The 13,802-nt window shown below is 43.9% G+C and overlaps 1 protein-coding gene across 13 annotated transcripts in view; it reads left to right on the top strand.

Moving 5' to 3' along the window:
* LOC121567752 (unconventional myosin-XVIIIa) overlaps positions 1-8,982 on the top strand; it is a 166,142-nt gene extending 157,160 nt beyond the window's left edge. For 12 of the 13 annotated variants that reach the window (XM_041877997.2, XM_045218688.1, XM_041877999.2 and 9 more), the window contains 3 exons: positions 3,196-3,315; positions 4,166-5,704; positions 7,338-7,513. In XM_041877997.2, the coding sequence (XP_041733931.2) occupies positions 3,196-3,315; positions 4,166-5,696 (1,651 nt within the window). In that variant the 3' untranslated portion in view covers positions 5,697-5,704; positions 7,338-7,513. Of the gene's footprint in view, positions 1-3,195; positions 3,316-4,165; positions 5,705-7,337 lie in introns of all 13 variants that reach the window. The other variant, XM_045218701.1, reaches the window with a different exon arrangement.
* The last annotated feature ends 4,820 nt before the right edge of the window (positions 8,983-13,802 follow it).

The raw sequence follows: 13,802 nt of genomic DNA, 5'->3' as shown, positions 1-13,802 counted from the left end.
CGGTGCAGCGAAGATCCCCATCCAACCTGACAGAGCTTGAGAGGATCTGCAGAGAAGAATGGGAGAAACTCCCCAAATACAGGTGTGCCAAGCTTGTAGCGTCATATCCAAGAAGACTCGATGCTTTAATCGCTGCCAAAGGTGCTTCAACAACCAGGTACTGAGTAAAGGGTCTGAATACTTATGTAAATATAATATTTCCTTTTTTATTTGCAATACATTTGCAAAAATGTCTAAAAACCTGTTTTTGCGTTGTCATTATGGGGTATTGTGTGTAGATTGATGAGGGGAAAAAACAATTTTAGAATAAGGCTGTAACGTAACAAAATGTGGAAGAAGTCAAGGGGTCTGAATACTTTCTGAATGCACTGTATGCCCTCCCAGGCCCACCCATGGCTGCGCCCCTGCCCAGTCAAGTGAAATCCATAGATTAGGGCCTAATTTATTTATTTCAATTGACTGATTTCCTTCTATGAACTGTAACTCAGTGAAATCTCTGAAATTGTTGCATGTTGCATTTATATTTTTGTTCAGTATAAATGATGGATGAAAGAAAGTCATAGAGGTTTCTTTGAAAACGTGTAATTTCTCTCTCGCTTAAAAAAAACAACAACCTGCGTCACAATCTCCCCTTTTAATCTGGTATTGGAGATCACAGACATTCTCCTAGCATATGTGTCTCAATAGGTTTTGAACAGATGTGTATGCCTGGCTGTGTTTAACCCCCATAGGGAGCTGCTGTCTAGGCTGAGCTGCCTAATAAAAGCCCAAATGTTCTGAGCATCAACACAGACGCTTGTAAGACCCAGGGACACCAAGGAGGAGCAGTGCAGAGGGAGCAGAAGAGGATCCATAGGAGCTAATGATGAATGTAATAGTGTGTAACAGAGATGTACAACCAATGGAGGAAGATTGTCACAGACAATTAATGTCTCCCTCCACATTCTGTGTTTGTTTGCCTCCCCTGGGCTCTCGGCACAGCTTAATTTATGGTATGGTGGTCAAGGAAATAAATCGTGTGTGACACCATGTGTGAAACGCTCGATTACAAAGGGCCCGTCGTCCCGTCGGTTTTGTTTTGGGCCCAGCCCCGGCCCAGGGGAGGGAAAGCCTCTGTGATCTGAATGCATCACCTCCATTTACCCACTGGCTCCTCCTTGGACAAAATGCACAAGGGGAAAGAGATGCACATACTTCAAGTAGAGGACAGGTCTCCCTCACCCTCCAAAAATATTTTAATCTCAACAGGATTGTACCTGTATAAATGAATAAAAAATGAGTGCTTAAGAAAATTCGCTCCTTGAAGGAATGTATTTTGGACTATTTTAAACGGAGGGTTTCGACATTGATTTTGCATAATAACAGCTACTGTAATTTTGCCCCGGGGAACGCAAGCGATGTCATCAGTGTCAAGATAAAAAAATACCAGCCTTCCCCAAAAAAGATTGTTCAAAAACAATTTAGGTTTTCCTTATTTTCTTTCTTCAAAGCAACATCAGTGCTCTTAGTATTCCTGGGGCAGCGATAGTTCTTCAAAGCAGTATGTTGCCAGATAAGTGAACGGATAAAAGACTAATCTTAAGAGGCTGGGGAGGTGTCGACTCGCAAAGCCCAACAAAGACCCCAATTTGTATTTATTTTTTATCTCTGAGGAGAGATGAGTAAACAGCCGTGGAATTGTCTGCTCTGGTTAGCTAACGTTAGCTCCTTTTTCTCTGCTCTGGTTAGCTAACGTTAGCTCCTTTTTCTCTGCTCTGGTTAGCTAACGTTAGCTCCTTTTTCTCTGCTCTGGTTAGCTAACGTTAGCTCCTTTTTCTCTGCTCTGGTTAGCTAACGTTAGCTCCTTTTTCTCTGCTCTGGTTAGCTAACGTTAGCTCCTTTTTCTCTGCTCTGGTTAGCTAACGTTAGCTCCTTTTTCTCTTTGTTTATCCCTTATTGACAAGGCCTCTGTGCCAAAGCCAGCCGCTCACTCTGTCACAATAACAATTCTCACTGACGGTCCCCACATTGTCTAATAGGCCAGGCATGGCCTGCAAAGTGAATTACAGCTTCCCTCCTAGAGAAATGCTTTTATCTCGACTCCCGACCTTCGCCTTCTCTTTCCCTTCTAAACACTGCCATCTTAGTGCCTAGTATTTGAAGTTATTGTACAGTTTAAAACAGAGCGGGCTAATTATGACCAAACCCATAATTAAATAGTTTCTTCTGCGATCAGGGGAGGCTTTTGTATCTCTGCCTCTTAACGATTTTAATTGTAGCTACTGTATGTGCTGGTGGGTCTTGTGCTGTGGATTAAGTGCTGAAAAATATATTTTCTCTCTCTACTCCACAGCAAGATAACACGTTTTTTAAAAGCATATGTGGAGATTTTGAACCACCCCCCAATCGATGTCTCAGTTTTATTATTAAGCTGTAACAGCTTAATTTCGCAGCACCACATGAGCATTGGGCTCTGACAGCACTTAATGAGTGTCATGTTCTTTTCAACTGTGTCAAATTTCTGACAACCCTCCATTTCTCCTCACGCTTCGCAGTAGGCTGTCGATGCCGTAATGATAATTTAGAGAAAAAACAGCTCAGCACCCAAGCTGTGCACGAAATCATTTTGTCAAGAGCTCAACCGCAATTTTTGGGGGCTGTGGAGGGAATAGATAAGTGAGAGAGAGGAAAGTGAAAATCCCTCCATTTTGTGCTTTACTCTCTTCACTTTCCACTTTATCCCATTCCTGGTCTCTCTCCTTGTGCTCCGCCTTAACTGGAGTGGCTTTGGATCAGAGTGATTGGAATTGAGCCCTCTTTGTGCCCCATTGCCAGCTAACCACAGGGCCACAGTGATAACACCCCTAACAGTGACAACAAGTGCGGCTGTGTGTGTGTTTCCTAGGGCTCCTGTGATCTAGTGCATGTGGTTTTCTGTTGTCTTCGCTCCAAAATAAAATATGTGTTCCTCCTCGGTTGCCTCACTAACACTTCCAATACTACAGAATCGTTCTCTCCCCCTCTCCTTCTCTCCCCCTCTGCCTGTCTTTCCATCCATCATTCTCTCCTCAACTTCACCCCTCCCTCCATCTCCTCTCCATCTTCCTCTTTATACATTTTCTCCATCACTCTCTTTCAGCTCTTCCCCACCTACTCCTCTCTTCTCCCACCCTCTTCTCCCACTGACGTTGTGTTTTATCCCTCCCCGCCACACAGTGAGGGAGACTCATCTGACTCGGAGGTGGAAGACCGTGTGGACGGGGTCAAGTCCTGGCTGTCCAAAAACAAGGGCTCGACCAAGAACCTCTCAGATGACGGCAGCCTCAAGAGCTCCAGGTCAGTATGGCACCACTTCCTCCATCCCCCTGGGTCCTATCTTCACCACTGCTAAACACACACGCACATTACCCCTGATTACAAAGCAGCCCAAACTGGTTTTAGTATCCAGTCCCCCCCATCAGGATTTTACGTGGTCCAGCCTAGCACCTAGCTCCCAATGCAGATAAAACAATTGGAAGGGAACACTTGGCTAGACATAGGGGGGGTGTTATTATTATTATTATAACTTTGAAAAACTTTTTAGAGTTTTTACATTTCTCTTAACTGTGTGTCCCCACGGACACCCTCCCTTCCTTCAGGAGAGCTCAGTTCCTTGATCTCAGTTCTGTGTGTTGGTTAAGACGCAAACACACACGGGAAGTGTGTGTCCAGCTCTCTATCACTCAACATATTTAACCACAATGAGATGCTTGACTAGAGTTCTGTGTAACATTTACACACATCAAATTCAAATGAATACCCCCATACTAAACTAGTTCAATACAGATACTTTGATTTTGCATAAAGGAACCGATTAGAACAAGACAACACATTTTGTTTGAGGGTATTTCTCGAGTCAGTACGTCTTAAATTTGTATCTTGCATATCTGTTTTGTTTCTGTGTTGAAGTTGTGAATCCAAAAGGCATTCTCTACCCCACATTCATTTGAATCATTGTTCTATCAACCTGTCTTTACTTTCTTCCTACTGAATTCAATCTATTGCTCATCTTATTCCTGTTTTAAGTATCATTCATCTCTCCTTTTTAAGTTTGTAATTCATCTATCATTCTTTCTCTCTCTCTTCCTCCTCCTCCACTTCCTCCATCTACTTCAACGTTTCTCTGTCCTGCCACTCCTCTCTCTAGTTTTGCTGTAAACGTAGACGCAAAGGAAGGGAAAGAGTGGAAAGAGGGTAAGGAATGGAAAGAGTTGAACAAAGAGGGCAAAGAGAAAGAGGTAGATCAGAGCAGGCCGGTGTCTGTGATGAGTTCCCTGAGCTACAGGAAGCGCTCCAACATCAATGACTCCATCGGAGGTAAAGGGGACGACAGCTCCCTCTTCAGTTCCCTCAAGAAGGATCAGGACTCCCAGGAGTCTTTCACCTCCTTCCGTAAGGCCAAGCCCAAAGGCTCCTCACCCCAGGATGACTCCTACTCAGTCAGCTCCAGCTCCTGGAGGAAGTCCCAGACTGGGGACGATGATGACCGTGGCTCGGTTATCTCCCAGGCCTACACTGAAGCCACCAGCAGGGCTAGGAAGGGCATGGACAGCCGCTGGGGAGACTTCGACAAAGAGTCCAACGTGTCCTCGATGGCCCCCAGCTGGGCCTCTGTTGCCACCACGCGTTGTTGCCTGAGCCTAGAGGACGACACCAAGTCGACCATCAGCCTGGGTATGTCCAGTCCCCTGAGCCACCGCCGCAGCACCTCCGCACACCGTATGGACGAGTCATATGGAAGAAGCGGTCGCAGCCCCTCTCTCGGTCGCCGTTCTGGGGGCAGGAGCCCTGGCAGCGTGAGCCGTGCTGACTCACGCATATCTGACTTCCGTCGCTGCCGCCTCAGCGAGTTTGATGACATGGAGGACGGTCACAGCGTGGCCTTCACCGAGCGCTCCTCAGCCTACAGCCCCCACTCCTCCACGGGACGCAGCCTGTCCATGCCCCCGCCACGCGCCCGCTCCTCCTACAGAGATGATGACGAGCTCCCTGACACCTCGGATGTCAAGCCGGCCACCGTCAGCCACCGCAACTACCTGGACCCCGACCTAGAGAAGGCCATCAACGAGGTGCTCAACTTCAAACCCATAGAGTTCAAACGCACCAGCCTGGAAGACTCGGAGGCCGAGGCAGGGAAGAAAGAGGAGGACACAGAGGACGACAGGAAGAGTGTGCTTAGCGTCAGGGGGAGAGGTGACCGGGAGGCAGACAGCAGGCGTAGCACCAGCAGTCTGAGACGCTCAGCGTCGGCCATGGATTGTAGGAGGTCCTCCAGCAGCATGAGCAGCCGCAGTCGCAGCCACAGCCGCAGCGCAAAGAAGAGCAAAGGCAAGAAGAAGAAGAGGAGCCACAGCTCCGAGTCAGACCGCTCCGATGATGACCGCCGCAGCAAGAAGGGCAGCTCCAAGAAGAAGGGCAAGAAGTCCAAAAAGGAGTCCTCTTCTTCTTCATCCTCGGATTCAGAGTCTGACTCAGAGTCTGGCTCCAGCTCTGGTGCTTCTACCATCTCCTACAAAAGCACCAACAGCGTGAAGAGAGCCCCTGGCCTAGAGGGGGAGAGGGAGGCTGGGACGCCTGCTGAGGCGTCCCAGCCTCCTAACAAGAAGGAGGAGAAGAATAGGAAGAAGAAAGTGGACAACGTGATGATGAAGTATCTGTACAGACCGGACAGTGACTGAGGCTGGCAGTAGGTGCTGCCTGTTGCCTGGTGTGGAGTTTAGGAGTGTGTTCACTGCATGGTGTGATGGTGCTAACCACAGAGAGAGGTTACTCAGTCAATCCTATCCTGCTGAGTCAATGGACCCCCCCCCCCCTCCTTTATAATATAACCTAAATATCCAGTCACCTTTTGAAAGCCTAATCCCACGTCAGTTGTGTTATGAATGATGCATCACTTTGACTTACTTGACCTATTCCTGTTAGGGCTTCAACAGTGCATCACCATTACTGTAGAGATGTACAATTTCACTTGGCTTGTTTTGTATTTACACTCTCAATCCCTAAATACTAATTGAGGTCCTTAATTCACAGAGCTCATCAGAAAGCAATTTGAATTGACATCTCTTCAATGGCAATCATTGTGACATTGAGAGAGAGAGAGAGAGAGAGAGGAGGAGAGAGAGAGAGAGAGAGAGAGAGAGAGAGAGAGAGAGAGAGAGAGAGAGAGAGAGAGAGAGAGAGAGAGAGAGAGAGAGAGAGAGAGAGAGAGAGAGAGGAGAGAGAGAGAGAGAGAGAGAGAGAGAGAGAGAGAGAGAGAGAGAGAGAGAGAGAGAGAGAGAGAGAGAGAGAGAGAGAGAGAGAGAGAGAGAGAGAGAGAGAGAGAGAGAGAGAGAGAGAGAGAGAGAGAGAGAGAGAGAGAGAGAGAGAGAGAGAGAGAGAGAGAGAGAGAGAGAGAGAGAGAGAGAGAGAGAGAGAGAGAGAGAGAGAGAGAGAGAGAGAGAGAGAGAGAGAGAGAGAGAGAGAGAGAGGTGTTGTGGATGCATTACAATGCCGATTAGCTTAGCAGCAGGGGGGTTAGATCCGAGGAAAAGACAAGCTCACGTGGGTGTAGCCATAGTGCTGCTCGCTAGTTCTCCTCCCAAACGGCAGCGTCATTTATGGCCCCGGAAATAAGAAAACACCAGGAGTCGTCAATTAGGACGGCCACCATAGATTTTCCCTTCCTGCCCCCTTAACTCTGGCCGTAATTAGACCCACTGCATCGATTTACACAAGCAGCAAGTTCTTTTAAGATGCACGATTGACAGTAATTAACACTAGGTTTGCATAATTTAAGCGGGCTTGAACGTTAAATCACGTTCAAACATGCAGTAGCGGTAGGCTGCAGGTAGAATATCTAATGACAGAGAGAGGGTACTTCAGCGTATGCTCTACTGACGATTCATAAGGAAGATTTTATCTTTAGATTAGAAGTCATTAGAGTGAATAAAAGGTTCACTGGTGTTTTGTTTAAACAGAATGGTATTTCATTGTCCCACACTTGTGAAGTGAAGCCAGGCAGTGCAGTGCAGTGTAGGTGTGCCATTCTTCTGTTTTTGGAGAGGAAGCCACAGCGCAGAGCAAATTCATTCAACCACAAACCAGAACCATAATGTCTAAAAATTGTATACAAATTGACCTACTTTTGTTTTATGACTAGAGGTACTGTAGTATGCATCCATGCATGTGTTTGTGTACATTTAGTTGGTTGAAGCACAATATGTCTTAACATTACATAAAGGATAAGAAAATTGGATCAATGTTTGGTAATGATCGTGCCCCAATGTGTCCCAACTATCCTCAGGAGTTGTCTTTGATTCTTTCTTTCTCTCTCCCTCCAGTCCTCCTAGCCGAAGACGGTTCTGCTTTGACAAATCTGACGAAGAGGAAGAGGAAGAAGAAAAAGCAGAAGGGGGTGTGTCCCGAGGGTCCTACCGCTCCAGATACACACGCGGCAGCTATCTGAACAACAGTGACAGCGAAGACAAGCCCTCTGAGACAACATAGTTAACACACACACACCAGCCAACACACCCTGCATGTTGAGAGGGCCCACTGTGTTGCTATCAAACACAACCGCTCTACTGTTCTTCTAACCCTGCAACATGGCAATGATACTATGACTATCATTATTATTCTACTATTACAAAGCAGCTTGCATTGCTAAGGTCTACAAAAGGTGCCATAGTATGTCAGTGTACAGTACACAACACTAATGGTTTCTCTCACTCCACTCCACTGTGCCAACCCACTCTAAGTGTATTTCACCAGTCACATGTGACTGTGTGTCTCCATCTTGGATCTGGCCCCTCCAGTTGAACAGCACCTCCTTTAATAATGACTTGTCTTTTTTGTCTCTGCTGGCTGCATGAGGACAGCTGCTGCTGGGCTGGAGCCATCGTCTCCTTCTTCCTAGATTTTATCATCATCATGGTTGTAACTGAGCCAAAGAACTGTAGCTATGTTCCCTGGTGTTTTATCACTGCATCGGGACAAGAAAGAAAAATATATTTAAAAAAGAGGGAGGAAATAAGTACCAAAAAAGCTTTGTTGCGACTGTGTTATTGCTTATTTGCGCTGAGTCCTGGTAAAAAGCCCAGAGTTTCTTTTTGGGAGAAGTGCCATTGATATAAGTAGGGTCCTCTACAGCTGGCACCTTCACAGCTGTGTTTGGATTCTGGCTGCAGCACCGCGCTGCGCCACACACCGAACGAAGACGCTTTAATCTGCTTGTTTTAGCGGGAGAATAATGTTTCCTAACAGAGGAAGAAAACAGAAGAGAGCTGCAGCACCATACAGCTTTTGATGAAAGTTTAGGAATTTCTCTTATTGTTTTTGTTTTGATGTTTGAAATACAATTATAATTTGTTTTCGAGAGTGCTGCCATCAAGAAAATGAATTTCCAGGAGGTTTGAGCGTTGTGTACCCTATGAAATGCCTTGTCTCATTTTATTTCAACTAGAATTGAACTAAGTACTTTGCAGAAATGCTTTTGGGGTGAGTCTTCTTGTTTTATTTCTCTGTCATCGTGGTTGTTCTCATGCTTTTCACTCATTTTGTCTCTCCATTTGATGTGCTTTGCTTTCCAAAGGGAATGATATTCAACACCCTGCTTTATGGTGGTTTCTTTTTCTGACTGACCATACTGGATTACACATGGTGAGGATTGGGTGTTCTCAATCAGCATGTTAAATCCACCCACTCTGTAAACTGGATATAATGCATTCAAATCCTTTCAGTGTCTCTGAAGCCTATTTGTCATGTAGGATTCATCAGTATTCTGTCTTGAACCAATGCTACCCTTTATAACAGTGCAGCAGTTTAACCAGGAAGATATTAAAGACCAATGCTTTTACGGTTTATTTTACGGTTGCTTGGTGTTACATTGAACCCTTCAGCTGTCTCTTTAGTATTTATGATTTAGCATTAATGAATTGAGCAGACCTGCCAAAATGTGTATTATCCATCTGTCCATGGCAAGTGGGGCTGAAAGGATTTTGTTGATACTCTGCGTGAAGGGAGAAGTTTGGTGTGATTGTATTACACATGATTTTTAAAGACACACGTCTATCACATCACCTTGTTCTCTATGCCAGGGTTTCCCAAACTCGGTCCTGCCCCCCCGCTGGGTGCACGTTTTGGTTTTTGCCCTAGCACTACACAGCAGATTAAAATAATAAAGCTTGATGATGAGTTGGTTATTTGAATCAGCTGTGTAGTGCTAGGGCAAAAACCAAAACCAGGACCGAGTTTGGGAAACCCTGCTCCATGCAGTCAACATGAGTTTTAAAATGAATTTTAAACTGTTTTATGTCGTTTTATGATACTCTTAAACCTGAGTCATCATAAAACCACCAGGCAAAACAAAGAAATGAGTGAACATAACATTGCTGACTGTACACATTAATGTTTATATATATATATATATATATATATATATATATATAAATATATGTATTGATTCATACTAGCTTTCAAAATAGTTCATGTTTATTTTCGTTATTGAACAAAATGACCACTTGTTATAAGTAATAATTTTGCATTACAGTTTAATATATTGTAAATAAATGATGACTCCAGACCGTAATTTTCCTCTCTCTGTGGGTTTTAGTTTGATATGTTCTGCATTGGTGTTTCAGCCTCCAAGCTCCTGTCTCTCTTTTCAGACTTAAATGTGCACATTAGAAAATAGTATCACACTTAACATTTCTTGAGGGCATACTGTGGAAAAAAAGAAATGAAAGGAAAATACAAATAAATTCTGTTTTCCAATACATCCACTTTGATGTTTTCTGCAGCTTTGAGAAATGTCAACAGAATCACTGACGCTGACTCTGAGGCCTTTCAAAACAGGAACACGAGTTCATATTGACTATGGCCTTTATCTTCTTTTCAAATAAATCTGTACCCTCTCGTGTACGTTTTCATGGCAAATGGTTTTCCGTCTGAGAAGAAATGGAGTGATTCTCTATACAGCAAAGGGGAGCCACGCCCACATTGCCAAGGTGGCCTTTTAATCGAGCACCTTCCAAATAATCTATACTCGTTCTCTACAACAGGGCTACTGCACTCTAGTTCATAAAGTAGCCCCTCAATCAGTGGCTAGTTTACTGTGCTTGAAAAGTGGTCGCACAACATCCTTCAGAGCACTAAATGTGATATAACTCTAGTAAAACATATTGTAGTTTTCATTCACACACTGAATTGTCTTTGAAGTGCTAAAATACACCGCACACAAAACATAACTCCATGGACCTACGTAGGGGAACACTATAACTTGATTTAAAAAATGGGCCTTATTCTGTCATAGCACTGTCATATAATTGTCTGGTCTTTGAGAATAGCTGAAGAGATAAAAATTGGATTTACATTTGAGGAGGAGTAAGATCTAATCTGTCTATTCAAACTCATATTTTGATTTGGGCGTAGATTGCGCCATGCATTTTACCCCTCATTTACCTCTGTGGATCCTCTCCTGCTGTGACCAGAAATAGAGCCATTAGAGGTTCTGTTCCAGGAAAGATACGAGGAAAAAACGACAAGATGTAGGCATTTCTATTTCATGTTTTTTTATGAAGAGTTGAAAGACTGTGGGGGACAGGTCTGCTTTGTTTTTGTATAAAAGGTATAGGGCACTTAGGGCACAAACCCACACATTATTGCCTCCCAGCCAAGCTAATGAGTAATTATCTAACGACAAGAGGATGACATCTCTGATTATTGGTGTTGTGCCATGTTATAGGCCTTTGGTCAGTCATAACATTACTAAATACTCTTTAGCCTACATAAAATCACAAAATATTTTCCATCAATATGCCCATGGCATCTTAGCAGTGATTTATTTGACACATGATGTGTATTAATAGGTTGTTAACGTCAAGTAAAATGCCACTGGATGGCAGGTGCTAAACGGATGTTCGTATCTGGTTCACACATGATTTAGAATATTAGAAGCTGTAATTGGAACTGTGAAATGCTGGTGTTCATTTAAAATATAAAAAGCTTTCATCTATGAATGACTTATGCTTATTATTCTTCATGAAATAAACAGTATACATTTCTCACATTAAACTTTTCCTGTGAAAGTGTGTTTGGAATTAAGACTTAACACAATGAATTATAGACTTTAATTAAGAAGTGTGAAAGCTTGTGATGCCGTTATTTGAGTTTGACTGATCTTTGTCATCTTACCATCTGGTAGGGAATGTTTTGATAGATTGATTCATAAAGATCAAAGAGTAATTATGACTGAAGATCTTGAAAAATATTGTAATTACAATTATGTATGAAGAATACATTTAACAGTTTTAAAAGCCTGCTCTTGTTTGATGTCCTTGCACCCAGATTGGCAAGGTAATACTGTATAATTATTGGAAATGTCCAAGTACCACATTTGCATTGCAGAATGACATCCCAAATTCAGACATTCCAGAATGACATCCCGAATTCAGACATTCCAGAATGACATCCCGAATTCAGACATTCCAGAATGACATCCAGAATTCAGACATTCCAGAATGACATCCAGAATTCAGACATTCCAGAATGACATCCAGAATTCAGACATTCCAGAATGACATCCAGAATTCAGACATTCCAGAATGACATCCAGAATTGATATTCCAGAATGACATCCACACATTCCAGAATGGCATCCCCTCTATGCTACAGAATGCTTCACACACATCCCATGTCTACAGTGGGGGGAAAAAGTATTTAGTCAGCCACCAATTGTGCAAGTTCTCCCACTTAAAAAGATGAGAGAGGCCTGTAATTTTCATCATATGTACACGTCAACTATGACAGACAAATTGAGAGAAAAAAATCCAGAAAATCACATTGTAGGATTTTTAATGAATTTATTTGCAAATTATGGTGGAAAATAAGTATTTGGTCACCTACAAACAAGCAAGATTTCTGGCTCTCACAGACCTGTAACTTCTTCTTTAAGATGCTCCTCTGTCCTCCACTCGTTACCTGTATTAATGCTACCTGTTTGAACTTGTTATCAGTATAAAAGACACCTGTCCACAACCTCAAACAGTCACACTCCAAACTCCACTATGGCCAAGACCAAAGAGCTGTCAAAGGACACCAGAAACAAAATTGTAGACCTGCACCAGGCTGGGAAGACTGAATCTGCAATAGGTAAGCAGCTTGGTTTGAAGAAATCAACTGTGGGAGCAATTATTAGGAAATGGAAGACATACAAGACCACTGATAACCTCCCTCGATCTGGGGCTCCACGCAAGATCTCACCCTGTGGGGTCAAAATGATCACAAGAACGGTGAGCAAAAATCCCAGAACCACACGGGGGGACCTAGTGAATGACCTGCAGAGAGCTGGGACCAAAGTAACAAAGCCTACCATCAGTAACACACTACGCCGCCAGGGACTCAAATCCTGCAGTGCCCCTGCTTAAGCCAGTACATGTCCAGGCCCGTCTGAAGTTTGCTAGAGTGCATTTGGATGATCCAGAAGAGGATTGGGAGAATGTCATATGGTCAGATGAATCCAAAATGCGGACAAAGAATGCTGAGTTGCATCCAAAGAACACCATACCTACTGTGAAGCATGGGGGTGGAAACATCATGCTTTGGGGCTGTTTTTCTGCAAAGGGACCAGGACGACTGATCCGTGTAAAGGAAAGAATGAATGGGGCCATGTATCGTGAGATTTTGAGTGAAAACCTCCTTCCATCAGCAAGGGCATTGAAGATGAAACGTGGCTGGGTCTTTCAGCATGACAATGATCCCAAACACACCGCCCGGGCAACGAAGGAGTGGCTTCGTAAGAAGCATTTCAAGGTCCTGGAGTGGCCTAGCCAGTCTCCAGATCTCAACCCCATAGAAAATCTTTGGAGGGAGTTGAAAGTCTGTGTTGCCCAGCGACAGCCCCAAAACATCACTGCTCTAGAGGAGATCTGCATGGAGGAATGGGCCAAAATACCAGCAACAGTGTGTGAAAACCTTGTGAAGACTTACAGAAAACATTTGACCTGTGTCATTGCCAACAAAGGGTATATAACAAAGTATTGAGAAACTTTTGTTATTGACCAAATACTTATTTTCCACCATCATTTGCAAATAAATTCATTACAAATCCTACAATGTGATTTTCTGGAAAAAAAATTCTCATTATGTCTGTCATAGTTGACGTGTATCTATGATGAAAATTACAGGCCTCTCTCATCTTTTTAAGTGGGAGAACTTGCACAATTGGTGGCTGACTAAATACTTTTTTTCCCCACTGTATATCAGCTAAACCGTTTTAAGGCACAACATTAGTGCCTTGTCGTGCTCTAATTGCCTCATGTATGGGAAAAGCTCTTTGATTGGTGCTGAGGCCTGTGGGTGGACTCTGATTGGTGTTAGCAGAGTGTCATGGCAGAGTCCTCATCCTGGGTCTAACAGTGTACCATATGTCTGCCTTATTTCAGACTCCCTGGGAAGATTTCAATTGCATTCTCCTCGTCCTCTCTCCTCAAGACCTATTGGATGAAAAAGCCAGAGGTCCCGCCCCTCTGACCTTCTACTCCAATGGGTTTTGAGGAGGAGACTAGGAGAGAGGACACCAGGAGTTTGCAATTGAGATCTTCCCCGTTTCCTCCCTGCTACTCCCACCAACAGCCAGCTTGCAGGAAATGAATAGAGGCATGGTCAAATGTGTGTCAGCATTTGTAAGTGATTCTGCTCCCTCTTGCTCAGTGGGAGTTCTCAGGAAGACTTCCCTAAACCAGCGGGTATCCAGACATTCGACATCAGGAGCAGAAGCCACGTCTTACTGCAGCTGCAGTAGCCAGAGG

This window comes from Coregonus clupeaformis, chromosome 6 (assembly GCF_020615455.1).
Source record: "Coregonus clupeaformis isolate EN_2021a chromosome 6, ASM2061545v1, whole genome shotgun sequence".
Classification (NCBI taxonomy): Eukaryota; Metazoa; Chordata; class Actinopteri; order Salmoniformes; family Salmonidae; genus Coregonus; species Coregonus clupeaformis.
Note: the sequence above shows the minus strand (reverse complement) of the source record. Positions and strands in the feature narration are given on the sequence as shown.